The 27,847-nt window shown below is 38.4% G+C and overlaps 1 protein-coding gene across 7 annotated transcripts in view; it reads left to right on the top strand.

The window, feature by feature from the left end:
- The window catches only part of LOC101425218 (zinc finger protein 596-like), a 75,702-nt gene extending 48,322 nt beyond the window's left edge, over positions 1–27,380 (top strand). For 2 of the 7 annotated variants that reach the window (XM_071215073.1, XM_071215072.1), the window contains 6 exons: positions 7,085–7,159; positions 19,275–19,360; positions 21,004–21,130; positions 21,879–21,974; positions 22,593–22,675; positions 23,107–27,380. In XM_071215073.1, the coding sequence (XP_071071174.1) occupies positions 19,349–19,360; positions 21,004–21,130; positions 21,879–21,974; positions 22,593–22,675; positions 23,107–24,225 (1,437 nt within the window). In that variant the 5' untranslated portion in view covers positions 7,085–7,159; positions 19,275–19,348 and the 3' untranslated portion in view covers positions 24,226–27,380. Of the gene's footprint in view, positions 1–7,084; positions 8,526–17,359; positions 19,361–21,003; positions 21,131–21,878; positions 21,975–22,592; positions 22,676–23,079 lie in introns of all 7 variants that reach the window. The other 5 variants (XM_058296735.1, XM_058296734.1, XM_058296739.2 and 2 more) reach the window with 3 other exon arrangements.
- Positions 27,381–27,847: the final 467 nt, after the last annotated feature.

Genomic DNA, 27,847 nt, shown 5'->3' with positions numbered 1-27,847 from the left:
GGACTTTTTTCTTTTCCTCTCCCCTCCTCCATTCCTCCTCCCCCCCTTTCCCCAGTCTGCTCTCTGTGTTCATTCGCTATGCGTTCTTCTGTGTCTGTTGTATTCTTATTAGGTGGCTCTGGAAACCCGTCCTGGGACCTTCCGGAGTGGGAGAGAGGCTATCAGTCTCTTATGTCACCTCAGCTCCCTAACTTGTTGCATCACATACTGTCTCTTCTCTGTGTCTCTTTTTTGTGTCAGCTCCCTGTGTGGGTGGCACCACTCCTGGGTGGGCTGCACACCTGTGCGGAGCAGCACTCAGTGCACACGGTGGCACTCTGCATGCGCCATCTCACCACATGGGCCAGGATGCCCTGGGTATCAAACCCTGGACCTCCTATATGGTAGGCTGAAGCTCTATTCATTGAGCCATACCACTTCCCAGTAGCTGCCATTTTAACTGTGCCCCTGGCATGATGGGAAGAGGGACTGACTGAGAAATCACAGTGAAGTTAGGAACTGGCTTTCTTCCACCCAGATCAGACTGCAGCTCTAGCCTAAGTTCCAGCCCCACCTACCACAGGGAAGAAGCTGGGGGAACCAACACCAGCCTCTCTGGGTAACTACAGGTGCTTTCAGTGCAGAAGAACTTAATAGACACCTGTAGTTCCATCCCCATCCTGAAATAGGATAGCAGGGGAGCTGTGTTTCCTTACCTTTCGGGGCAACAGAAGGCACTTTTGGCCTGCATGTACTTGACTGTTAGGCTTCTGTGGATCCAAACACACCCCACAATAGGATAGGAGGGGACTAGCGTTTGCATAGCATTTCTGGTCAATGGCAGGGACTTACCTCCTGTACAGCTGGACTGTTGAGTGCCTGTGGATCCACCCCCAAACCCCAATAGGATAGAAGGGGACTGGTGTTTTTTCAGCCTCTTTGGGCAATGAGAGGTACTTTCAACCTATAGGGACTGAACTGTTGGGTGCCTGTGGACCCACCCCTACCCCCCAATAGGATAGGAGGGGGTTGGTGTTTCCACAGACTTTACAGGCAATGACCGGCACTTGCAGCCTGCAAGGACTAGACTGTTGGGGTCCCATGGATCCACCTCCACCCCCAATGGATATGTATTAGGTTTAGTCCAATTATCTTATTATTCAAGCTTTCTTGTTTCTTTACTGATCCTTTGGCCAGATGTTCTATGCAATGCTGAGAGTAGTATATTGAAGTCTCCATGTATTATTGTAGAGATATCTATTTCTCCATTCAGTTTTGCCAGTGTTTGCCACATATATTTTGGAGCATCCTAGTTAAGTGCATATACATTTATGATTGTTATTTCTCCCTGGTGAATGCCTCTTTTAATATATAATATCCTTATCTGTAATAACAGTTTTGCTTTTAAAGTTTATTTCATCTCATATAAGTATAGCTACTCCAGCATTTTTTTTTTTTGGTTACTGTATGTGAGGATTATCTTTTTCCAGCCTTTCATTTTCAATCTGTTGGTATCCTTGGATCTAAGATAAGTCTCTTGTAGACAGCATATAGATGGTTTATATTTTCTTTCCATTCTGCTGGTCTGTGTCTTTTGATTGGTGACACTCTACTCCAAAACACTTGAATATACATTCTTTTTAAGTGCTCATGGATCTGTCTCCAGGATAGACCATACGTTGTGTCACAAAGCAGATCTCAGTAAATTCAACATGATCAAAATTATACAAAGCACTCTCTTTGATGATAATGGAATAAAGTTGGAAATCAACAACTGGCAGAAAAAGGTAAAATTCACAAATATTTGGAGATTTAAAAACATACTCTTAAATAATCAGTGCTTCAAAGAAGAAACTTTGAGAAAAGTCAGTAAATATCTCTAGATGATTGACAAAGAAAACGCAACATATCAGAACTTATGTGATGCAGTAAAGGCAGTGCTGAGGGGGGCAATTTATAGCCCTCAATGCTTACATTAAAAAAAAGAAGAAAGAGCTAAAGTCAATGACCTAACTACGTAACTGGAGGAACTAGAAAAAGAGCAGTGAACTACTTCCAAAGCAAGTAGAATGAATGAAAGAATAAAGATGAGAGCAGAAAACCATGAAATTGAGAACAAAAAACAATAGAATTAACAAAACCAAAAGTTGGGTCTTCAAGAAAACAAAATAAGCAAACACTTAGCTAGACTTGATAAAGTAAAAAAGAAAGAAGCTGCAAATAAATTAAATAAAATATGAAACTGTGGGAATTACTACTGACCCCACAGATATGAAAGATGATAAGAGAATACTGTGAACAACTGTATGCCAAAACACTAGACAATATAGATGAAATGGAAAAATTCCTAGGAATACACAACCTACACTGGCCCTAGAAGAAAGAAGAGACCTAACAAATCAATCATAAATAAAGAAATTGAAACAGTGATCAAACAACTCCCCAAAATGAAAAGCCCAGGACTAGATGGTTTCACAGGTGAGTTCTACCACACATTCAAAGATCTAATACCCATCTTACTCAAGTGCTTCCAAAAAGTTAAACAAGAAGTAATGCTATCAAACTCATTCTATGAAGCCAATACCAACTTCATACGAAAGCCAGAGAATGGTATTACAAAAACAGAAAACTACAGGCCCATTTCCCTAATGAATATGCATGCAGAATTCCTCAACATAGTCCTTACTAATTGAACCCAACAACACATTAAAAGAATTATTCATCACGATCAAGTAAGTTTATAACAGACATGCAAGGGTAGTTCAACGCAAGGAAGTCAATCAGCATGATACACCACATTAATGAAGAAAAACTACATGATCCTATTGATTGACACAGAAAAAGCATTGACAAAATACAGCATCTTTCTTGATAAAAATACTACAAAAGGTAGGAGTTGAAGGAAACATTCTCAACATGATAAAGGCCATATATGAAAAACCACAGCTAAGATTGTACTCTTACGGTGAAAGACGGAAAGCTTTCCCCATGAGATCAGGTACAAGATAAGGATGCCCACTGTCACCATGTTTGTCAATATACTGCTCGAGGTTCTAGCTAGAACAATCAGTCAAGAAAAAAAGTAAAAGGTACACAAATCAGAAAGGAATAAATAAAACTTTTGCTATTTGCAAATGATGTGACCCTATAGCTAGAAATTCCTGAAAAATCTGCAACAAAGCTGCTAGAGATAATAAGCAATTTCAGTAGAATGTCAGGATACAAGTTCAATATGAAAAATCAGTGGCATTTCTAGGCACTTGTAATGCACAATCCGAAGAAGTCAAGGAAAATATTTCATTTACAGTAGTGACTAAAATAACCAAATACTTAGGAATAAACTTAACCAATGATGTAAAGCACTTGTATTCAGGAAATTACAATTCATTGTTAAAAAAATTTTCAAAAGACCTAAATAATTTGAAGAGCATTCCATGCTCATGGATTGGAATACTAATATCATTAAGATGTAAATTCTACCCAAAATTATATACTAGTAAGGTTCAATCCCAGTATAAATTCCACAAGCACTATCCATATGGTACAGCAGTGCTTCAGAATGTATTCACCAAATGCAATGAATGTGCCACGATGATGAAAGAGGTTGTTGATATGGGAGAGTGGGGTGAGGGGGGTGGGGGGTATATGGGGACCTCATTTTTGAATGTAACATTTTAAAAAAATAAAAATAATAAGTAAATTCCACAAGCATTTGGTAAACAAATGGAAAACACAATTATCAAATTTATTAGGAAGGGTTAGGGGCCCAAATAGAAACATCTTAAAAAGGAAAAGCAAAGTCGGACAACTCTCACTTCCAGACTTTAACTCATAATACATAGCTATGATGGTAAAAAACAAAACAAACAAACAAAAAAAACAGTATGATACTTATGATACTGGCATAAAGACAGACACATAGGCCAATGGAACCGATTGGTGGTTCAGAAATAGACCCTCACATCTATGTTTAAGTGATTTTTAACAAGGCTGTCCAACCCACCCAGCTAGGGCAGAACAATCTGTTCGACAAATGGTGCTGGGAGAACTAGATACCCATATCTAAAATAAAGAAACAGGATTCTATCTCACACCTTATACAATAATTAACTCTTAAGGGTTCAAAGGCCTAAACCACAAAGCTCCTTGATGAAAATATGGGAAATCTCTCCAAGACCTGGTAGTAGGTGGTACATTCTTAACTTTATACTGAAACATGAGCAGTGGAAGAAAGCATGGATAAATGGGACCTCCTCAAATATAAGCACTTTTGTGATTCAAAGGACTTTGTCAAGAAAGTGAAAAGGCAGCCTGGTCAATGGGAGAAAATATTTGGAAACTATATATTCGATAAGGGGTTCATTTCTTTCTTTATAAAGATCTCCTACAACTCAACAATAAAAGTACAACCAATCCAATTAAAAAGTGAGGCAGAGATTTAAATAGACATTTCTCCAAAAAGGAAATACAAATGGCCATAATGCACATAAAAATGTTCTATATCACTAACTGTTAAGGAAATGCAAATCAAAATGACAATGAGATACCATCTAACACTGCATATAGAATGACCATTATTTAAAAAATAGAAAACAGTAAGTCGTGGAAAGGACATGGAGAAATAGGAACACTTCTTCACTGTTCATAGGATTTTCAAATGGTACAGCTGCTGTGGAAGACAGTTTGGCCTTTCCTCAGGAAGCTAAATGTAGACCTGCTGTACAATCAAGCATTTCCTCTACTAAGAATATGTCCAGGAAAACGGATGTGACTCAACCAATTGGGCTCCCGTCTACCATATAGGAGGTCCAGGTTTCAATGCCCAGGGCCTCCTGATGAGGGCAAGCTGGCCCACATGGAGTGCTAGCCCATGCTGGAATGCTGCCTTGTGCAGGAGTGCTCCCCTGTATGGGAATGCCACCAGCATGGTAAGGCTGCCCTATGCAGGAGTGCCGGCTGATGCTGAGAGCTGGCGCAGCAAGATGACACAATAAGACACAGAGGAGAGAAAATAAGATGTAACAGAACAGGGAGTTAAGGTGGCACAAGAAAGTAATCACTTCTCTCCCATTCCAGAAGGTCCCAGGATCGGTTCCCAGAGCCGCCTAATGAGAATTCAAGCAGACACAGACAGAACACACAGTGAATGGACACAGAAAGCAGACAATGGGGGAAATGGGGAGAAATAAATAAAATAAATCTTTAAAAAAAAAAAGAATATATCCAGAAAAACTAAAAATTTTGACACAAACAGACATCTGCGTGTTGATGTTCATAGCAGTGTTATTCACAATTGCCAAAAGATGGAAACAAACCAAGTGACCATCAACCAATGAACGGATAAACAAAATGTGGTAAATACATATGATGGAATACTATGCTACAGTAAGAAGAAATGAAATTGGGACACATGATAACAGATGATTCTTGAAGATATTATGCTAAGTGAAGTAAGCCAGACACAAAAGGACAAATATTGCTTGGTCTCATTAATATAAACTAAATATGAAGGATAAACACATGGAGTTAAAACCTAGAGTATATATTATTAGGAGATAAGAGGAGGGTTGAGAATAACTACTGATGCTTAATGTATATAGAAGTTTTAATTAACTTTACTGTAAAAGTGTGGAAATGGATAGAGTGGATAGTAACACATAATAGTGAGTAGCAGCTGGTTTATATATGGGATTTGGCTGAAAAGGGTAGTCTAGGGATGTATATGTCAATTGAAAGAGAGCTAGAGGATAATTTAGGTACTGAATAACAGTGAACCCAGAGATGGATGAGAATTGTAGTTGATGGTACAGATGCAAGAGTGTCCTTCTGTGAGGTAGAGAACATGTACATCACTATTACCGGGTGGTGGGAATGTGTAAAAGCATGGGAAAAGTACAATTGTTATGACCTATGGACTGCAGTTAACAGCAATACTTTAATATTCTTGCATCAGTGCCAAAGATGTCCTGTGTTGATAATAGGGCAAGGGGTATGGAAAAAGTGTGGCAAATGTACACTATGGATAATGCTTGGTAATAGTCTGATGGTATTGTCTCATAATCTTTGAAAAATATTCCACCATGGTGTGGTGTATTGGTGAAGGGCGGTTGTGTGGGAATTCTACACATGTGGATGTTTTTTTTTTTTTGTAAATTCACAACTTCTGTAATAAAATATATTTAAAAGAATAATAGTTGGGGGAAAAATACACATAAATATAAGATACAAACTGCAGTCAGTAATAATAGTTTGATGATACTTTTGCATAGTTCGTAACAAATGTTCCACGAATTAATGCAAGGTGTTGGTGGAGGGGTGATGTATGGCACCCCTGTATGATGTAATGTATGTTTACTTTGTAAGTTCATAATTTTTACTATATACTTATTGTTTATGAATGTTCATGTATGAATGATATATTTCAATAAAAATATATTTAAATAAATAAATGAATTGAAAGGAAAAATTAGTTAAAACCCATCCTATTCATAAGGAAAGCAACAATTATACTTGATCCTTCATTGTGGGAACCACCAATATTTTCAAGATTGGAGGGTTTTGTGATTCTTAGAACATCATCCAGATCTGACAGGCTGAAACATATGCAGGATGGTCTTTCTCTTGCTTGATAATAAAGTATACACATTGCAGAACAATGAAAATATTTTTCCTTGAATAAATTTTTTCAGAACAAATATTATCTTTTGTATAGGTAGAGTTGCACTGATTCCTACCCTGGCAAAAATATTGTTAGATTAAAACTCCTCTTAGAAATGGAAATTCATAGGAAGCTTCTTCCTAAAGATTCTGTAATTACCCAGTACAACAAAATTTGTAAAACTGTGAGACTTCTTAGAAAAGACAGGAAGGTTGATTTTGAGACTTTTTAAATGACGTGGATTACACAATCTGCTTTGCTTAGTTACATCTACATGGTTTACCTAATTTATGGATAAGGATTGTGTTAAAGAAGGCATACCTTGATTAGATTTGTCTTGACTGTCATCTGAGTTAAACAAGTTTTGGGGATTACACATCCGATAAGGTTATAAAACTGCATAAAAAGGGAGCTTATTATTAATTGCTGCTTTTTCTACTGTGAAAGGAGCTGTAAACTTCAGAGTGTGGTGAAAGCAACCTCAATAAGACATTGATGAATGCCTTCTCTGTCCACATTTTGGTGAGTAAGGGAGAAAAACTTAACCAAGCAGAAGAGTCTTCATTTATTGTGTAAATTGGTTTTTGTTTGTTTTTGTTTTTTAATACCAAAAGGTGTTTTATTAGAGTGCAGGCATTTGGGCCATGCCATCTGAGGTCAGGTTATGCAATTGTGGAAACAGAATTATTGGGACATATAGTTCTTTAGTAATTTTAAAAAGGGAAACTCATCTAACACGACCATTCAAGGAAGGTTTTTATGCTGTTAGGCCAGTGGGAGAGAAAGACTAATGAACAAACAAACACATAAATGTATAATGAAAATTGTTGGCATGACCAGAAAGAATAATAGAATTGTAATACAGGCTCCAGGAAGGTCAAAGACTATCTTGGGTTGGGATTCATTGAAGGAATTTCTGAGGAAATGACAAACAGAGACTGAAGGAACATGCTTATGATTTGGAAAGTGTTCGAAGGGACTGTGACAGAAATGAAAGAGTATTCTATTGGTCAGTGCTAAAATATCTAGGCTTAAAGGAATTTGTGTATTTCTGAGTGGTAATTTCAAATTCAATCCTTGGATGTCTGGTCGATTACTAACTAAATTTCTGTAAATTTAAGGGAAATATTTTGTTAAAGCAGTATAAACTTGGTTATATATCTTGATTGACATCCAGATTAATCCGAGAGTAACCTCTAGAAGAGGAGAATTTTTAAAAATTTCTGAGTGGGTGGAGGAAAAGTCTTGAGTTATATTTGATATTTTTGTGCCTACATTTGTGAAAATAGCTCTATTCTGTAATTTTAGGGCCAACAATAGAGTCAATTGAAACAATTGAAAAACTGATATTGTCAAGACAGTGTACAGACATGAACAGAAAGGGCCTATGATATAGTCTTGGAATGTTCTAATAATATTGTTTGAGGTACCCTGAAGAACACAAGAGAAAGGAGTGACTAGAATAGCTTACATACACTCAGGGGACTGAGAGGACAGAGAAGTCTAGGAAAAAATGTTCCAGTGCTTTTCTGTTTCCAAGTTATAGACTGAGACACAAACAGTGGATTTATTCATGGGGTGCTCATTGGAGATGGTAGCATGGTTTATTTAAGAGTAAATCAGGAATAAGTCCTCATTTGAGGCAGTGTTAGGAAAGGGTACATGTGCTCATGCAGTTTGCAAAAGGATGAACAGGTGCAAGAGAGAATACTCATACCAAGGGCATTTGTGTTCACAATGGAAGAGAAAAAATGAGTTTAAATGATAAGGTGACTGAAGGTGAGAACAGGGAGTGGTATCTGTTAAGGATTTCAATTTTAATCAATACAATAATTTCTGAAGAAAGAGGAGAGACAGAAACTCAATTAGAGACATTTATCATAATCAGGTCTAGGACTTCCGGCAAGATGGTGGCTGAGTGAGCTTGCCTGCCGTCTCTCCTGGGAAGAGGCAGCTGGGCACCGCTGGAGGTTCTCCGGGACCAGGCTTTTTCAGGATTTTTTCAGGGCAGGAAGTGTCTGGACATCGATTTGGTGGGAAGGTAATGGAAAGGACTGGTCTATAAGATATAAATTGGGACTTTTCAGGAGGGGGAGGCAAGATGGCGGCTGAGTGAACTTCCCGGTTACTAGCTCCTGGGGGGAATCGGCTGGGAGGCATCGGAGACTCTTTGGGACCGGCTGTTTCGGGATTTTTCCTGGTCCGGAGGTGTCTGGACATCGATTTGGAGGGAAGGTAACAGAGAGGATCCATCTGTGAAATATACACGGAGATCCCAGCTACGTGTGGAGGATTCCCTCCTTGGGTAGGCGGAGCCGAGGCAGCTAGCACCGCGCGGAGCCCCGGCGGGCGGCGGCCAGGGTAGCCGAGTCCGGCCGAGCCCGGCTGAGCCGCGGCGGGCCGGGGGGCGGAGCCCGGCTGAGCTCAGCTGAGCCCAGCCGCGCCGCGCCGCGAGTGGGAGAGCCGAGCCGCGCTGCGCCGCGCCGGGCGGCGGGCGGGAAAGCCGAGCCCGGCCGAGCCCAGCCAAGCCTGGCGGCGGGGTTTCTGTTCTTTGGTTTTTTTTATTTTTTTTATTTTTTGTTGTTGTTGTTGTTGTTCTTTTTTTTTTTTTCAATCCTCTCTTTCTTGTCCCCAATATTCTTCTTATACTATTTTACCTTAACAATACAATAGGTCCTACAGGAAATACCTCACATTTGCTGGGTTTCCTCACCCTCCACTGCCTCATTTCTCTGTGAATAGATTTAGCCTATCTACACTATCCCCTTTCCCCTACAACTTGTTATCCTCCACCATCTGCTATCTCTCCTATATTCCATCTCCCTTTCTTTGATCCACAAAGTGTCTAACTCTTAATTTCTAATACCTTTGTTTAGTTTTCCATCTGGTATTCGTCCCTGGAACTATTACCTTTCTTTTCTCTTTCCCTCTCTCACGAAAACAATAGCCTCTTAGTACGTACCACATTCCTCCCATATTCAGTCGTCTACCTCATTATAGGTACTTTCCTACTACTATAACTCTACACAATTTACATGATCTAACCTCCATCCTCCCAGAACTCATATTGTTGCTTTGTAAACATATATCACCAATACTACTTCACACTTTTTCCTTCCTTACACAATTGACTTTCCCCAGCACTAATACTTTCCTTTAAAGTGAGCTTAACTAGCAATAAGAAATTGGAATAAGAAGAACAAAGTGACAAAGAGAAGATATAACACTTACGCAAAAACAACAGCTAATTAATCTCCAAGACTAGACAAAGAAGCTAAGGAACTGATTAAACCCGTCAAGAAAAAATGTTGACAAGACAGCAACAAAAATCTACAAACCAAACCAGTAATCAGGAAAACATGGCTGAATCCAGTCAACAAACTGAAAATCAGGAAGGGGGGCAGGACTTCGCACAAGCAATGAAAGATCTCAGAACATTTATCACCGACAAATTTGATGAAGTAATGAAAGAGGTTAACAGCGTGAAGACAACACTCGGAGGGGAAATTGCAGACATGCGCAAAAAAATAACAGATATGATGGAAATGAACACCACAATTCAAGAAATCAAAAATACACTTGCAGCAAATATCAGCAGACTAGAAGAGGCAGAGCAGAGAATTAGTGATGTGGAAGACAGTGCATTGGAAATCAAACAGATAGTAGAAGTGGTCAATAAAAAGGTAGAAAAAATCCAGATAGGACTTAGGGACCTGAATGATAACGCAAAACGCTCAAACATACGTATTATAGGCATTCCAGAAGGAGAAGAGAAGGGAAAGGGGTCAGAAGGAGTGTTGCAGGAAATAATGAATGAAAACTTCCCAAATCTACTGAAAGAGACAGATGTACATATCCAAGAAGCACAGCGCACTCCACTGGTCATAAACCCCAACAGGCCCACCCCAAGACATATACTTGTCAAATTATCCAATGCTCAAGACAAAGAAAAAATTCTAAAAGCAGCAAGAGAAAAGAAAACCATCACATACAAGGGAAACTCCATAAGATTAAGTGCTGATTTCTCATCTGAAACGATGGAGGCAAGAAGGCAGTGGTATGATATAGTCAAGGTACTAAAGGAAAAAAATCTCCAACCAAGAATACTCTATCCAGCTAAACTAGCATTCAAAAATGATGGAGAGTTCAAAATATTCACAGATAAACAGAAACTGAAAGAGTATATCAACAAGAAACCTCCCCTTCAAGAAATTCTTAAGGGAGTTCTGCAGGAAGAAAGGAAAAAACAGGACAGTCAGAGATGGAGGAGAGTGTAAAAGCAACAAGAAAGACAAAAATAGAAGGGGAAAATAAAATAATACAAACAAAATATAACAAACACAAATCCAACCAAAATATGGCTACCATAAATAACTCTCTAAACGTAATAACACTGAATGTCAACGGATTAAACTCACCTATCAAAAGATTCAGACTGGGACACTAGATAAGGAAATACGACCCATCTATATGCTGCGTACAAGAGACACATCTTAGACCCAGAGACTCATGGAGGTTGAAAGTGAATGGCTGGAAAACAATCATACAAGCAAACAACAACCAAAAAAAGGCAGGAGTAGCTATATTAATATCAGACAAAATAGACTTTAAATGCGAAACAATTGTGAGAGACAAAGAAGGATACTATATTTTAGTGAAAGGGACAATTTGTCAAGAAGATCGAACAATCATAAATATTTATGCTCCTAACAAGGGCGCCTCTAAATATGTGAGGCAAACGCTGGAAAAACTAAGTGAAAGAATAGATGCATCTACAATTATAGTGGGGGATTTTAATACACCACTATCAACTCTGGACAGAACATCTCAAAAGAGAATCACTAAAGAAACAAAACATTTGAACAGTATATTAGAAGAGCTGGATCTGATAGACATATATAGATCATTACACCCAAACACAGCAGGATATACATTTTTCTCAAACGCACATGGAACATTCTCCAAGATTGACCATATGCTAGGCCACAAAGAAAGGCTTAATGAATTCAGAAAGATCGAAATCATACAAAACAATATCTCTGACCACAGTGGAGTCAAGCTGGAAATTTGCAAGGGACAGAGACCCAGACTTCACACGACAATTTGGAAATTAAACAGCACACTCTTAGAAAAACAGTGGGTCAAAGAGGAAATCTCAAAAGAAATCAATGACTACCTTGAAACAAATGATAATGATAACACAACATACCAAAATTTATGGGATGCAGCAAAAGCGGTACTGAGAGGGAAATTTATAGCCATAAATTCATATATCAAAAAAGAAGAAAGAGCAGAAATTGAAGAATTAACTGCACATTTGAAGGAATTAGAAAAACAACAACAAAGTAACCCAACAGGAAGAAGGAAGGAAATAACAAAGATAAGAGCAGAACTAAATGAAATAGAAAATAAGAAAGCACTTGAAAAAATAAACAAGACCAAGAGCTGGTTTTTTGAGAAGATCAACAAAATTGACAAACCTTTAGCGAGACTAACAAAGAAAAAAAGAGAAAAGATGCAAATACACAAAATAAGAAATGAGAAAGGTGAAATCACCACTGACCCCACAGAAATAAAGACTATCATAAGAGGATACTTTGAAAAACTATATTCCAACAAAAATGACAATTTAGAGGAAATGGACAAATTCCTAGAAATACATAAGCAGCCCATACTGACGAAAGAAGAAATTGATGATCTTAACAAACCAATCACAAGCAAAGAGATAGAATCAGTCATTAAAAATCTCCCAAATAAGAAGAGCCCAGGGCCAGACGGCTTCACAGGTGAATTCTACAAAACATTCCGGAAAGAACTAACACCAATCCTGTTGAAACTATTCCAAAAAATCGAAACAGAAGGAACACTGCCTAATTCCTTCTATGATGCCAACATTACCCTAGTACCAAAGCCAAACAAAGACACCACAAGAAAGGAAAATTACAGACCAATTTCTCTAATGAACCTAGATGCAAAAATACTTAACAAAATACTTGCTAATCGTATTCAACAACACATTAAACGAATTATACACCATGACCAAGTGGGATTTATTCCAGGTATGCAAGGATGGTTCAACATAAGAAAATCAATCAATGTAATACACCATATAAACAGATTGAGAGAAAAAAACCACATGATTATATCTATAGATGCAGAAAAGGCATTTGACAAAATACAGCACCCCTTCCTGATAAAAATACTCCAAAAGATCGGAATACAAGGAAACTTTTTGAACATGATAAAGAGTATATATGAAAAACCTAAAGCCAACATTGTTTACAATGGTGAAATCCTGAAATCCTTCCCTCTAAAATCAGGAACAAGACAAGGATGCCCATTGTCTCCGCTCCTATTTAACATTGTCTTGGAAGTACTGGCTCGAGCACTGAGACAAGAACCAGATATAAAAGGCATTCCAATTGGAAGGGAAGAAGTCAAAATTTCATTATTTGCAGATGACATGATCCTATATATAGAAAACCCTGAGAGATCTACAACAAAGCTCCTAGAACTCATAAATGAGTTTAGCAAAGTCGCAGGTTATAAGATCAATGCGCAAAAATCAGTAGCATTTCTATACACCAATAATGAGCAATATCAGGAGGAAATCAAGAAACAAATACCATTCACAATAGTAAATAAAAAAATCAAATACTTAGGAATAAATTTAACTAAAGAGGTAAAAAACTTATACATCGAGAACTATACAAGATTGTTCAAGGAAATCAAAGAAGACCTAAATAAATGGAAGAATATTCCCTGTTCATGGATAGGAAGACTGAATATTATTAAGATGTCTATCCTACCAAAACTGATCTACACATTCAATGCAATCCCAATAAAAATCAACACAGCCTTCTTTAAGGAACTAGAAAAACTAACTATGAAATTTATTTGGAATAAAAAGAGGCCCCGAATAGCCAAAGACATATTGAAAAAGAAAAACGAAATAGGAGGAATCACACTTCCTGACTTCAAAACATACTACAAAGCTACCGTAGTGAAAACAGCATGGTACTGGCATAAGGAGAGACACACAGACCAATGGAACCGAATTGAAAGTTCAGATATAGAACCTCATGTATATAGCCATATAATATTCGATAAAGCCACCAAACCCTCTCAACTGGGAGAGAATGGCCTATTCAACAAATGGTGCCTGGAGAACTGGATAGCTATATGTAGAAGAATGAAAGAGGATTACCATCTCACACCTTATACAAAGATCAATTCAAGATGGATCAAAGACCTAAATATAAGAGCCAAGACCATAAAGACCTTAGAAAGCAGTGTAGGGAAACATCTACAGGACCTTGTAATAGGAAATGGCTTCATGAATATCACACCAAAAGCACGAGCAGCAAAAGAACAAATAGATAAATGGGACTACCTCAAAATTAAAGCCTTCTGCACCTCAAAGGAGTTTGTCAAGAAAGTAAAAAGGGAACCCACACAATGGGAGAAAATATTTGGCAACCATAAGAGACTTATAACTTGCATATATAAAGAACTCATAGATCTCGAAAACAAAAAGATAAACAACCCATTTAAAAAATGGGAAAAAGATTTAAACAGACACTTCTCCAAAGAAGAAATACAAATGGCTAAAAAGCACATGAAAAAATGCTCCAAATCCCTAGCTATCAGGGAAATGCAAATCAAAACTACAATGAGATACCATCTTACTCCCATAAGATTGGCAGCCATGAAAAAAACAGTAGAATACAAATGCTGGAGAGGATGTGAAGAAAGGGGAATACTCATCCATTGCTGGTGGGAATGCAGAAAGATCCAACCATTCTGGAGGACAGTTTGGCAGTTTCTCAAAAAATTATCCATAGATTTGCCATATGACCCAGCAATACCACTGCTGGGTATATACCCATCAGATCTAAAAACAAGGACACAAACCGATATATGTACACCAATGTTCATAGCAGCATTGTTCACCATCGCCAAAAGTTGGAATCAATCCAAAAGTCCATCACCAGATGAGTGGATCAATAAAATGTGGTATATACACACAATGGAATACTACTCAGCTGTAAGAACCAATACACTACAATCGCACGTGACAACATGGATGAACCTTGAGAATCTTATGTTGAGTGAAGCAACCCAGGCATTGAAGGACAAATTCTATATGATCTCAATGATATGAAATAAGTTAACTGCCTCAGAGAGCTAGAGTCTGGAAAAGTGGCTTACTGGAAATCGGGGGGTGGAGGAAGGATGTGAGTTAATGTCTGTAGGGGTGGAATCTGTGATGAGCTGGGGGTAAGTATGAGCACAAAGAAGGGACAAAATGGGGGCAAGGGGTTACCTTCGGGTGGGGTTTTCTGGGTTTGAGGGGGGCTGGGGATGGGAAGAGGGGTAATATGGTCCAAGAAATAGGTGGGAGGGAGGGGCAACATACAAACATGGGAGAGTGCCAGAAGTTCATTGAGAACTAAATGTTGAGTAAAACGTATCAAAGTATAAGTAGGAGGGTTACCTGGTTAGGACGCTCAGGGGGTATGGTCTGATGCGGGAGGACTCCGGAGGGAATAGCTGAAGGCTCATTTTGCCAAGGTGGGTTCTACCATTGGGTGGGGTGGACCCATATCCTGGGGAAGACTAATGCCGTCGAATAGAGAGAACTGTATCTCTCGTGAGAAAGGACGGCTCCCAGGGCATTAGATTGGCAGGCGTTGTGGGCCCTAAGGGGAGGGGAAAACGGACGTGCAATGGATGGAACAAAGGTAAATAAGGGGGCAAAAGAGGAGTTATGTGAGAGTACACGAGGATGAATATAAAACAGCTAATATTACACCAAAAACATATAGGGGACGACAGACTAATAATGAAAACCATAAGACAAAACATAGGATAACTAAAAAATTTAGAAAACTGTACAACCTAAAGTATGGACCACATAGTAAGCACAAATGTTACTTTGTTTGAAAACTATAGTTTCGGAATCTGTACATCAGTTTCAGGAAATATGATATGAATAAGTTAAAAGATTATTGCTGTGGAAGGGAAAAGGTTTTATGGTGGATCTGGGGAAATACTGTATATTGTATATATGAATTTTGGTGATCTAAGACTCTTCTGAAGCTGACATTATGTTGGGATTCACTTTACGGGAAGTTTTGGATCACAGAGTGGTTCAACAATGGCAGCGGAGGAATACTGATATGGGATGTTATTGACAGGATATATATGGTTGACAGGGAGTTATACAGGGCATATGCCCAGGGTATATGGTAATGTCTATATATACTCATAGTGGAAACAATTAAAAACAACAGCTGGGGGGTACTGGGCTCCTGGCCGGGGGGTCACTGTTGTGGGCCCTGGGAGAGCAGCGGCAATCCTCCAGGTGCAACAGCAAGAACCAGGAAGGAAGGAGGGCCCAACAGTGGGCTCTTGATACTAATGGCTACACTTTTGAGCCTATGCACCTGCAATAAGAACAAGGCCTAGAGTAGCATTGTGCCTGGGGGTTTCCTCCTGACAGCCTTCATGTTACTCAAATGTGGCCACTCTCACAGCCAAACTCAGCATGTAGATGTGATGCATTCCCCCCAGCGTGGGACACGACACCCGGGGATGAGCCTCCCTGGCACCGAGGGATCACTACCACATACCAGCTGAAGAAGCAACTAGAAAATGACCTTGAATTAAAGATTCAATGCGGAACAGCAGAATATACCTATCTACATATAATAACATGACTTCAGGAAGCGGTTTGACCTAATGTAAGGGGGAAATGGAAAGGAGAAATGAGATTATAAGGCTGTGAGTCTCTAAAAAAGAGTCTGGAGGTTGTCGGAAGGAATACCCCTATGTACAACTGAACAGAGTCTAAGAGACAGATAAGGTAGATACAACCCCAGGTATTGGTTCTTTTGAGGGATAAAGAGACCCACGGGTTCTATGGTCATGGCAGAAGGGGTTCACTGCCATGACAGATGGCCCTACTTTGGAGCTGGTGTTTCTGCGTGATGGAAATGGACTCAGAGGGGATCTCTTTTCACAAGACTTGCATGCTACTTTATTGGAATTGTAGTTGGTGCTGGGTTTAAGATATATGTAGGGGATTTGAATCTCTGGACTGATAATATGACACCCAGGCCCAGAGCCTCAACAGACTTCAGCTCCTACACTTTGACTTATTGGACTTACTCCACTCAGCTAACATGGAGTTGAAGAAGGTCAACCATCACAACATGGAGCCTAGAGTGTCTACAACTAGAAGCGGGAAGAGTGCATCCAGTACCCATGTGGAATCTAAGCCCTCACTTGACATAGATGTGCAATGGACACAACCAATCCAATGTCCACAGAGAAAATGTGGAATGGGTGTGGGAACGGTAGCCATGGGGGCTGCTGGGTGTGGGGAACTGGAGGAAGAGATGAGATGTGGAGGCGTTTTCAGGACGTGGAGTTGTCCTGGATAGTGCTTCACGGACAATTACGGGACACTGTAGATCCCCCCAGGGCCCACTGGATGGAACGTGAGAGAGTCTGGGCTATGATGTGGACCATTGACTATGGGGTGCAGTGATGCTCAGAGATGAACTTACCAGGTGCAATGGATGTATCACGATGATGGGAGAGAGTGTTGCTGTGGGGGGAGTGGGGGGCGGGGGGGGTGGGGTTGAATGGGACCTCATATATATTTTTTTAATGTAATTAAAAAATAATAATAAATATTAAAAAAAAAATAATCAGGTCTAACATGACCATTGAATGAGAGAGAAGCAATTATTAATGAGTATGAATGGTGGAATAATTGTATAGATTATGATGCTCAGCTAAGGAGATTTGTCAAATTATATCATTCATCTGATTATTATTAATCTTACATCTTAAAAGTAATGTGACAAGTGAGAATATGTGAGATTCAAAACTATGGGACTAGGAGTGATTATAGAACATGGGGGAATGATCAATTATCAAGACCTAGTCTGTTTGCCGGATATATTCGAAGTCCTTAGGAATTGTGATTGTGCATATAGACCTAAGCTGTAGGTTAGTAATGTGCTGTGTCCAATGAAGTAATGAAAAAGAAAGGGAATTAGAGCCCCCTCCAATGGGGGAAGATGTGGTAAATAGATATTGGCAGAATGAATAAATACAGCATCAGAAATGTTCTTAGGAGGTATATGCAGAAATGAGTATGCCCTGATATTATTGGGCAATAAACATTAGGTGAGGTGTAAGCTAATGTTTGGGAAGTGGGTTCACTGCATTATAGGTTTCCTGGGACAGGGGAACTTGGGCATGGGGTGTAATTCTGTCAGCAAACTATCTGAAAAGGAAGTTTTGACAAGTTGAGGACTCAATTATTGATATGAGAGGTGACATTCCAGGTAAAACTTGGGTGTGGCAATGTAACCCTTAAAGAATTTGAGATTGGGAGACATGAAAAAATTCAAACTCTAGCCAAGTCTTTTCTAACCATGTAATTTTCTCTTATTATTAAATACTTCTGAATCTCCCTTTATGACATTTGTTATATGGGTAAGCTGTCTGTTTTTCAGTAGGATTATTGTGGGGAATTAAATTTTAAAAATATTTCATACTCTAAGCACATTGATTACAACCATTTTTCCTAAGATATGAGTGGCTGAATTAATCCTATCTCTCTTCATGATATCTTCTCATTATTTGTCCATGAAATGCATGTAATCATTGATGATATTTTAGAACAGAATTTACAATATACATTTCATTTACCTTACATAAATATTATAATGTGGGGATGGTGTGACTGATGATGATTAATAGAGGACAAGCTATCAGCTACCACTTCACTAAGATATCGATGGTTCATATAGATTTTCTCCCAAATTCATTTATTCTATGTCTTCTGAGCTTTGAGCCTCCTAATCCTATAAGGACTGTGAGACTTGACAATGATGTTATGAACAATATACATTTTCTATTTTTGAAGCAGGGGATTTTTATGAGTAGGTTTGCACCATGGGAGACATTGATCCCTCCCAATTGTTCAAGACCTTGTATTGATGAATCCTATAAAATATATACTTAAGTTTCTTGGTTCATGTCCAAATCCATTGGGGTAAGAATTAGAACTCAGTGTTGAAGGAGTTACATTGTTAGGTATCATGTGTTGAAGAACCAAGGACAGTGTTTCCCAAAGGTCAGCTTCAGGGTAAGTAGGAAAGGAATGAGGGTCCAGAAAACAGGGAATGGATATTGGAGAACCAATTTAAATTTACATAAACCAAGAATAATTATATCTAAGAAATTTCAGACTGCTTTATCTGGTAGTTGAGACTTAATCCCAGATGTGATATGGGTCAGGAATTCTTATGCTTTAGAATCAGGGATGGAATCAAAAGCCTCAACATCATGGGCTATTAAATAAATACAATTCAGTGATTGTCAAGTTCTTATCTGTACAATGAAGGTGTCTTCTTTATCAGTCAGAGAAACCAAGACCTCCAACCCCTTGATCCTAGGAGAGGAGACTCCTCCCATTCTTTCTCTTGGAGTACACTTCAGATTCCTGTTGATTGGGCTGGGTTTACTCCCAAGGGAAGGGTTTGGGATTCCTGACAGGTGGGTCTGAAAATTTTGATGAAGATTTGAGTCTTAAGGTTTCTTTCTCCATTCTTAGCTTTGCTCATATCATACTTCTCTGGTTGTGAGTGAAAACCAAGTATAAGACAGTTGTCACCTGAGCAATTGACAATGCAACCACGGGTGAGTAAGGAATTCTTCTTTAACTAAAATTGTACTTCTGTTACCAGCAGATGGTCATGTTTCTCCTCTTGGCATGAATATTCCTATTGTATTCAGGGTTTATTCAAGAATCTCAGCTTCACTTAAATTCCTACAAAACTCTATAATAGTTATGGTAAATTAGGGACTCATCACTAAGTAATCTCCTTTCTAACATTGCAGTAGTTTGTCCTGGCCTCCATTAAGTCTATGTATTCTCTGAAGTCATGAGAGATATTTATTTTTCTCACTGAAGCCATGGCATCATTGGAGAAATAATGCACTCATGGATCATGTTAGTAGCTATAATTGGCTAAGCATGCAGTGAACAGAGGTCATAGAGGTAAGAATAAAGTATTAAAGTTAGAAGGGCAGCTGAAGTTTTAGCAGGTACAATCAGTTTGCTGTTACAAATGCAGGGGTGTAGGGCTTTGCATTGTTGCCAGAAGCACAAAAGATAAATAAAAGGAAATGAAAAATAATTAATATATTTTCCCCAATTTTAACTTTCTTAATATTTTATTGGAATTTGTTTTCACGTTTTGAAATATTTTTTAAAAAGCTATAATTTTACTTAGAGTTGTTCCCAATCGTCCAATTTCAAAGTTTGTAAATCAACGTTATTTTAATTTTATAAATGGATATAATGTATAGGGAGTATTTTTCATTAAATATGGCTGTGCAGTCAGGAAGTATATAATAGGTAGGGGGAAAAAAATGTTTCTGTGAAACTTTCTGAAGATTTGGAGAGACCAAGAGCAATTAATGGGCTTCTTTTACTCTTTATCAGACAGATGAGATGAAGATACAAGAGAAAATTAAAACTTGTGTTTCTAGACCCTAGAGTAGTTGGGAATGGGACTATCCTACCACAAATAGTCTAGGGCCATCTTTCATTAAAACGTTCTCAGTGGTCCCAGGCTTGAGATCTGGAATGATATATTCTTCTATATGATAATGGACACCTAGTTATGTAGAGTTGATGGAGGCAGCACCTACTGATCCTGTGTTCTGTATGAAACCTTTCAGTTCTACAGAATTCTGGATATGTCCTCAAAGTCCCTGTCATTTTAATGCATAATAGGTCTTTGAATGACTGCAGCTAGAAATCAGTTCACACATTAGCTGATTGAATGTGTGAAAATGCATAACGTATTATCAAATGATTTTATAAATGGGATGAATATGTGCCCAACCTTTTTAGTGAATAACCTAACCATACACATTATTTAAAAATGACATACCATGAATGTAGCTTGCCTTCAGATAAGTCTGTGGACTTACTTGAAATAGATGGAAAAGTGTTTTGTGATGTTTGAAAGCAAGTTTTACAATCAGCATCAGGAAGTCAAAATTTTAAAAAATTTATTGGGAAATTTCCAGATATATTTCATACTTCATGTCATGTGATATTCCTGTGTTATGTATTCAGAATTTATACGTGTTTGTGAATGTGTCTTTAAGGCAAGTTGCAGTTCAACCCTAACAGTGATCTGACTAGAACTCCAAACACATTTCGAGCTCAATTATACAATTTCTGCTTCCTCAGTGCTGTCATTTATATCCTCACATGCAGGTCATTGGTAACGTTTCCCACATGAACAAAAATTTCTGTGATCTTTTAGGAGTTAGTGACCTTCAAAGATGCGGCTGTAGACTTCACCCAGGAAGAGTGGGCCCTGCTAGACTCATCCCAAAGAAAACTTTTCAGAGAAGTTATGCTGGAGATTATCAATCATCTTGTCTCAGTTGGTGAGTCATCAAAATGTATCATCTATTTCTATCTTCTATCTATCTACTTTCTAACTGTGTATATATAGTAAATCACCTTTCATTTATTTCTTCAAGTGTCTCGATCAACTTCTCTAATTTGTTTCCTTACATTTTTCTTACATGTATTTCACCCCAATAGAATTTAAGTTTCTTGAAGACAACTTAATGTCTTTCTTGAATCTCAATTTCCAATACTCAGGGCAATGTTGGCAACTTAATGATTAATTTTTGAATGGATAAATGAGTGATTATTTGAAATAAATATTATACTCCAAGGGCTATGCTGAGGTTTCAGAACACACTATGAAAATATCACATATATACTTTTCCAGATAAAATTGAGATAATTCTGATGAAGTTATGTTTATTGGATTATATTTGAACATAATAAAGCATAGTGTAAACAGTGGAAACATAGAATTTTTCCCCATTTAGAATTTAGAGGATTCTGTAGACTCTCCCTGAACTTGGCATGGGCAACAAATAAAAGTGGGTCCACTGAAATGGGCACATGGTCAAGTTTTACATCTTTCCTGTTGAGCTATTGTCAATGTTTTATTTTGAAGGTACTGTTGCATTGCTGACCTTCAATGCTTAACTTATTCTTTGCTAGTCTGACATGGACTTTCAATGTTTAACTTACTCTTTGCTGTCCTTATATGGACTTGGTGGTAAAGCACTGTTGTTAATACAACCTAAAATCCAGGGGCATTTTTCCTACAAACAGGACATGGGCTCTGCAAATCAGATGTGCTTTCTCATTTGGAACAAGGAGAAGAAGTGTGGAGAGAAGTAATAGGATTTCCACAAAACCAGAGTCCAGGTTAGTTCTAAGAACTTGTGCAGCTGTAGAAAGAGGCATTTTCAAATAATTAGAAGATGCTTGAAAATATCAACTTCAGGTTTCCTTAAGTAAGTTATCATTTCTGAAATGTAGGTGAGGATATTAGATGAATTTTCATCATGTGTGATCATTATTCCATACGCTTCCCAAGATTGATTCAAGTGTCTTTGACTTTAGGAAAGGAATACTCATTTGCTTTTGGAATACATAATGCTCTCTGTTAAGATCCTACTTTTGGAAGCTTCTCCCTATTTTTTACCTCCCTGACATCCCAACTTCTTTTTCTTTGTCTCATATTTCAATACTGAAAATCTTTTCGACATTGGGTATGTTCCCAGTCTTTGAAGATTTTCTGTCTTTTTACATTCTTGTCTTGCCAGATTTTTTTCATATTTCTTATATTTCAATCTTGAAACTCTTTCATGACTGTAATGTCCTATAATTTTTTCTTCTGCCAAGAATATTCATTTGATATTCTTCCCAGCAAAATATGAATGCTTGCCACATAGTAACAGGGATATTTGGACCTTTCCAATATTTTCATTCCTGTAATGCTACTGTAAGAATTTATTGTGATTTTTTTTGTAATTCTTACAGGCAGAAAAGGTGCCTTTAAAAAACAAGAAGTGATAGTCACCCAAGCTGTCTGTAGGAAACATGCGTCAACCATCATATCATTGGTAAGCTTCATTGTGTGAATGCTAGTTTTCCAAATAAATACCACGGAGTGGAATAAATTAGGAATTCAGTACATTGCATAACCATAATGCATATTGGGATTAAATGCTAATCCAGTTAAATATCTATGATAATTTGAATTTAGAGAAAAAATAATCTGAACTCCAAACTCTAAGGTGAGTTCGTTAAATATGGTTCACATAGATAATCTTGGAAACATCATGGAGTTCAAATTGATCAGATTGGTCTGTAATTGAATTACCATAATAGGAAATATCTGTGCATGGAGGAGAGTAATGTGTACATGAAACTAACTTGTCTGAATGGGAGATTATGACAGGAGGATCAGTCTAGAACTCATACCTAGTAAAATGTGGAAATTCATGAATATGTTCCAATATTTCAGAGTCTCTCATCTACTTTCCCGCAGCAGAGATCCTGCACTCACAAGAATTCCTTTAAATGTAATTATCTGCAAGATAGTTCTACTCACAGATGCACAGTGGCTTCACATACATCAGTTCACCTGACAGAGAAACCATATGTCGACAAATCACTTGGAAAAGTCCTCAACAACCATTCATCTCTTAGTCAAGTTGAGCATATTCACACTAGAAGTAAATCATATGAATACTGCCAAAGTGCTAATGCCTTAATGAAACACTCTGGCATCAGACAATACATTGGAAGTCACATTGGTGAGATACTCCATGAATGTCATCAATGTGGGAAGGCTTTCAGTCGAAATTCTCATCTTAGACGACATGAGAGAACTCACACTGGAGAGAAACCCCATGAATGTCCACAGTGTGGTAAGGCCTTCAATCGATATTCCCATCTTAGAGAACATGAGAGAACTCACACAGGAGAAAAACCCTATGAATGTCATCTATGTGGGAAAGCTTTCAACCAAAGTTCTAATCTTCAGAAGCACAAGAGAACTCACACTGGAGAGAAGACTCATGAATGTCATCAGTGTGGGAAAGCATTCCATCGATATTCTCATCTGAGACAACATGAGAGAACTCATACTGGAGAGAAACCCTATGAATGTCATCAGTGTGGGAAAGCTTTCAGTCAAATTTCTATTCTTAAACGACATGCAAGAACTCATACTGGAGAAAAACATTATAAATGCCATCTTTGTGGGAAAACCTTCTTTTATTGCTCTTCCCTTAAACTACATGAGAGAACTCACACTGGAGAGAAACCCCATGAATGCCATCTATGTGGTAAAACTTTCAGTCTAAGTTCTAATCTTAAAAAGCATAAGAGAACTCACACTGGAGAGAAACCCCATGAATGTTATCTATGTGGGAAAGCTTTCAGTCGAAATTCTCATCTTAGACAACATGAAAGAACTCACACTGGAGAGAAACCCCATGAATGTCACCAATGTGGGAAGGCTTACAGTCGATATTCTCGGCTTACAGAACATGAGAGAAGTCACACTGGAGAGAAACCCCATGAATGTCATCTGTGTGGGAAAGCATTCACTCGTGGTTCTACTCTTAGGCAACATGAGAGAATGCACATTGGTAAGAAACCATAAGAATATCATCTATATAAGAAAACCTTAATTGTTCTATCCTTAGTGTGAGATTACTTGAACTAGACAGTATCACTACAAATGTCATCAATTGTGAGAAAACCATCAGTCCATATTCTCACCTTAGATGAGATGGGAGAATTCACACTATAAAGGTTTTGGATATGGAAGAGACTTCACTTATACATTTAATCTTTAGAGGTACTGCGAACTCAACATTGAACAGACATTATGTTTGTAATCAAGTGGACGTTCCTGTAGTCATCCATACTACTTCAGTTGATCAAGGAAATTAATACTGGAGAAAATGCGTATGGATGTCATCTCTGTTGCAAAGTTCAGTTTCTGTGAGTGATAGTGTTTGAGGGGCTTGGATAAATAATTGGGTATCTGAGGGCTGAGTTATGGATATCAGTTGTGGAAATGTTATATAAGTTTGGGGATAGGAAAATGTGTAAAATCTGTGATTTGAAAGCCTTCTAGGAGAAATCAACATTGGTCTGTAGTTGCCTCTTATGAGTCAGTCATGGGCATTTTTTTGGGTCAGTTATTACATGTTTGAAGGGAACAAATGGAAGACTTTGCTTTGCTTCTGTTTTTAGAGAAAACAATACTCCATCTGATTGACTAGAATCTTTAACAGTGGGGAGAGGGTCTTGCACATAGTGGTTCACTTAAAAAGTAGAGGTTCATATAGTTTTCATTGTCCCTTCCTGATGGCACAGTAGTATTAGTCCAGCCAGAACCCATGGAAAGGATCATCTTGTTCAAAATCTAACAATTCATTGATTCCTAAATCTACAGAGACCATAGGCAATGTCATTATGGTGATCCACTTTTGGATATTCTGTCCTTGACATTATTTATTGGAAAATCAAGATCCAGAACATGCATATATGGAAACCTTACAGATAATTTCATCCATAATGTTAAAAGGCTGCTGAATAATTTCCTACTATAATGTGGGCAGCTAGAGGTATTTTTCTCACCCCTACACCTCATATTTTATGTAATATTGAAATACTAAATGTTTACCCTAAATAGAAAACTAAAGAATGTCTTCTCATCATTGTTATAAGCGATATAATGGCAGACAGCTTACTGTTGGCTGATGCATAAGTGAACAAGCCCTGAACATCTGGTGTCCTCAGGAAGCCAGGTCAGGGAGGCAAGAGCCTTTGTCTGGTTTTACATCTGCATCACTGTTGATGGGAACCTCTGTCACCCCCTCATGCAAATGTGTCTTTTCAAGGGGACCTTCAGAAGCACCATAATGAATTTACCCTGTCAGTAGGCACTTCCAGTGGGTATTGTTACCCAGGACCCAGGCTATGATGAGGTTTTCTAGCCTCAGGAGGACCTGAGAACTCTTGGTAATCTTTTCCATTTGGACCAAGTTCTGATAGTATACTAGAAGTGGCCTTTTGCAAGAGCATTGGTGGGATGTGTCTGGGAAATAAGTGGTCTATAAAATCTATGGCTCTGCTTTCCATGTGACCCAATATAGAGGTGCCAGGAGGATACTAAGACATGTTGTATGCTGGCAGAGTGGCAACACCTACTGTCCAGTTCACTGGACTCACCTAAAGTAACTAACAAGGTGGCAGACTTGGCAAAGTGTTTGGGGCATCTGTCTACCACACGGGAGGTCTGCAGTTCAAACCCCAGACCTCCTTGACCCATGTGGAGCTGGCCCATGTGCACTGATGCACGCAAGGAGTGCGTGCCACACAGGGGTGTTCCCCACGTAGGGGAGCCCCACGTGCAAGGAGTGTGCCCTGTAAGGAGAGCCGCCCAGCATGAAAGAAAGTGCAGCCTGCCCAGGAATGGTGCCGCACACACAGAGAACTGACACAAGAAGATGACACAACAGAAAGAAACAGATTCCTGTGCCACTGACAACAACAGAAGCAGACAAAGAAAAAGATGCAGCACATAGACACAGAGAACAGACAACTGGGGTGGGAGGAGAGGGGAGAAAAATTAATCTTGAAGAAAAAAAAAGTAACTAACAAAAGGATGATGATGGACAGTGCCCATCCCAGAAATCAGAGAGTATCTACAATGGCAAAAAATTTAGTTCCATCCATCTACCCCATGGGATGTAAACTCAATCAGAAACAGAGTGAGCATCACCCTCCCAACTCCTCATGACTGAGGAATGAAGAAACATAAGGGAGGGGGGCATTCAACAATGGACTAAGGCAGATTTACTATCTTTCTAGCAATGGAAGAGCTTGTATCATTAATATAAAGGCAGTGACCACCAGAGGTTCTGTAGTTAAGAAGGGAGAATAGGTGTAACATGGGCCTTTTTTTTTTTTTTTTGGAACCTTGGAATTGTACTGCATGACATTGCAAGGACAGATACAGGCCATTATACATTTTATCAAAACCAATAAAAGTTATGTGGTGTAGTGTGAACTATAACGTAAAACATAGACCAAACTAGCAGTGCTTCAATATGTGTTCATCAATTGTAGCAAATGTACCACACTAATGAAAGATGTTAATAGGGGAAAGAGGGTGAGGGGGTGGTGTATTCAGGAATCCCTTATATTTTTGATGTAACATTTTTGTAAACTTCTTTAAAAATTAAAAAATTAAAAAATTATAAAATTTTAGGGTGTTTTCTCCTGACCAAACAGAATAATTGTTTACTCTGAATTCATTATTTATTAAGTGGCCTTCATAAGTTAATTTCAGCCAGAGTATCCAAATTTGTTGCTTATTTTTTGGTTTTGCCTTTATTTTCTAGTTTCCATGGTGCTAAATTATGAGATACATAATTTTCTTAAAGCCATAGTTTGAATGTACTTGTTCTTATTTGTATCTATCATAATACCACAAAACCATCTGAAATGTGTCCTGCTGAAATGAATCCTGATATATGGTCCACTTAAAATAATGATTTTGGAAAAAATATTTTGCAGTTAACTGCATACTAGATTCTCTATTTTGGGTATTTGTAATATACACTAATATATTAAATGTCCTGCACTTTTTGAAAAAATGCATTAATTTAAACCATTATTTCCAAAACTTTATTTGGTACTCCATAATATTTTGTGGATGGAAAGAGCCTGTGTGTTGGATCAAAATGAAGCTAGATGTATTTCATGAAAATAAAAAAGTAATCTCTCATCACCAGTGGATTCTATTCTACTTGTCTATAGAGTAGTTTCCTTGAGACAGTAGTTCATACATCCAGTAGGCCAGTGTGGTCCACCATGTTGACTGTTTGGCTGCAATGAATGTAGAGTGATGCCCAAATGCTGATAGAGCCAAGAGATTTGCTTAGATTGTTGACTCCAGGAAAAGCTGGTATCATTGGGGCCATTGGATGACGGGATTGTCCATCACTGTGAGATAATGTGGGGAGAGAAAAAGACAATATTATTTAACACCTCCTTCCTTGCCTCCTGGGGATCAAGATGTCCTTGCCCAATAACTTGAGGTAAGGATTGCCAAGTATAGCCATTCAGCCTGTCAGAGACCTCAAGCCACAGTGTATGCAGGGACTCATTACGTCTTGTTATTTATCCTAGTCCTTCCAGGACTGATCATCCAATCTGGGGAGGTAAGTCATATCCTGGGCCACTTTGATAGAGTCAGTGAGTTCTTC

Source organism: Dasypus novemcinctus, chromosome 5 (genome assembly GCF_030445035.2).
Source record: "Dasypus novemcinctus isolate mDasNov1 chromosome 5, mDasNov1.1.hap2, whole genome shotgun sequence".
Taxonomy (NCBI): Eukaryota; Metazoa; Chordata; class Mammalia; order Cingulata; family Dasypodidae; genus Dasypus; species Dasypus novemcinctus.
Note: the sequence above shows the minus strand (reverse complement) of the source record. Positions and strands in the feature narration are given on the sequence as shown.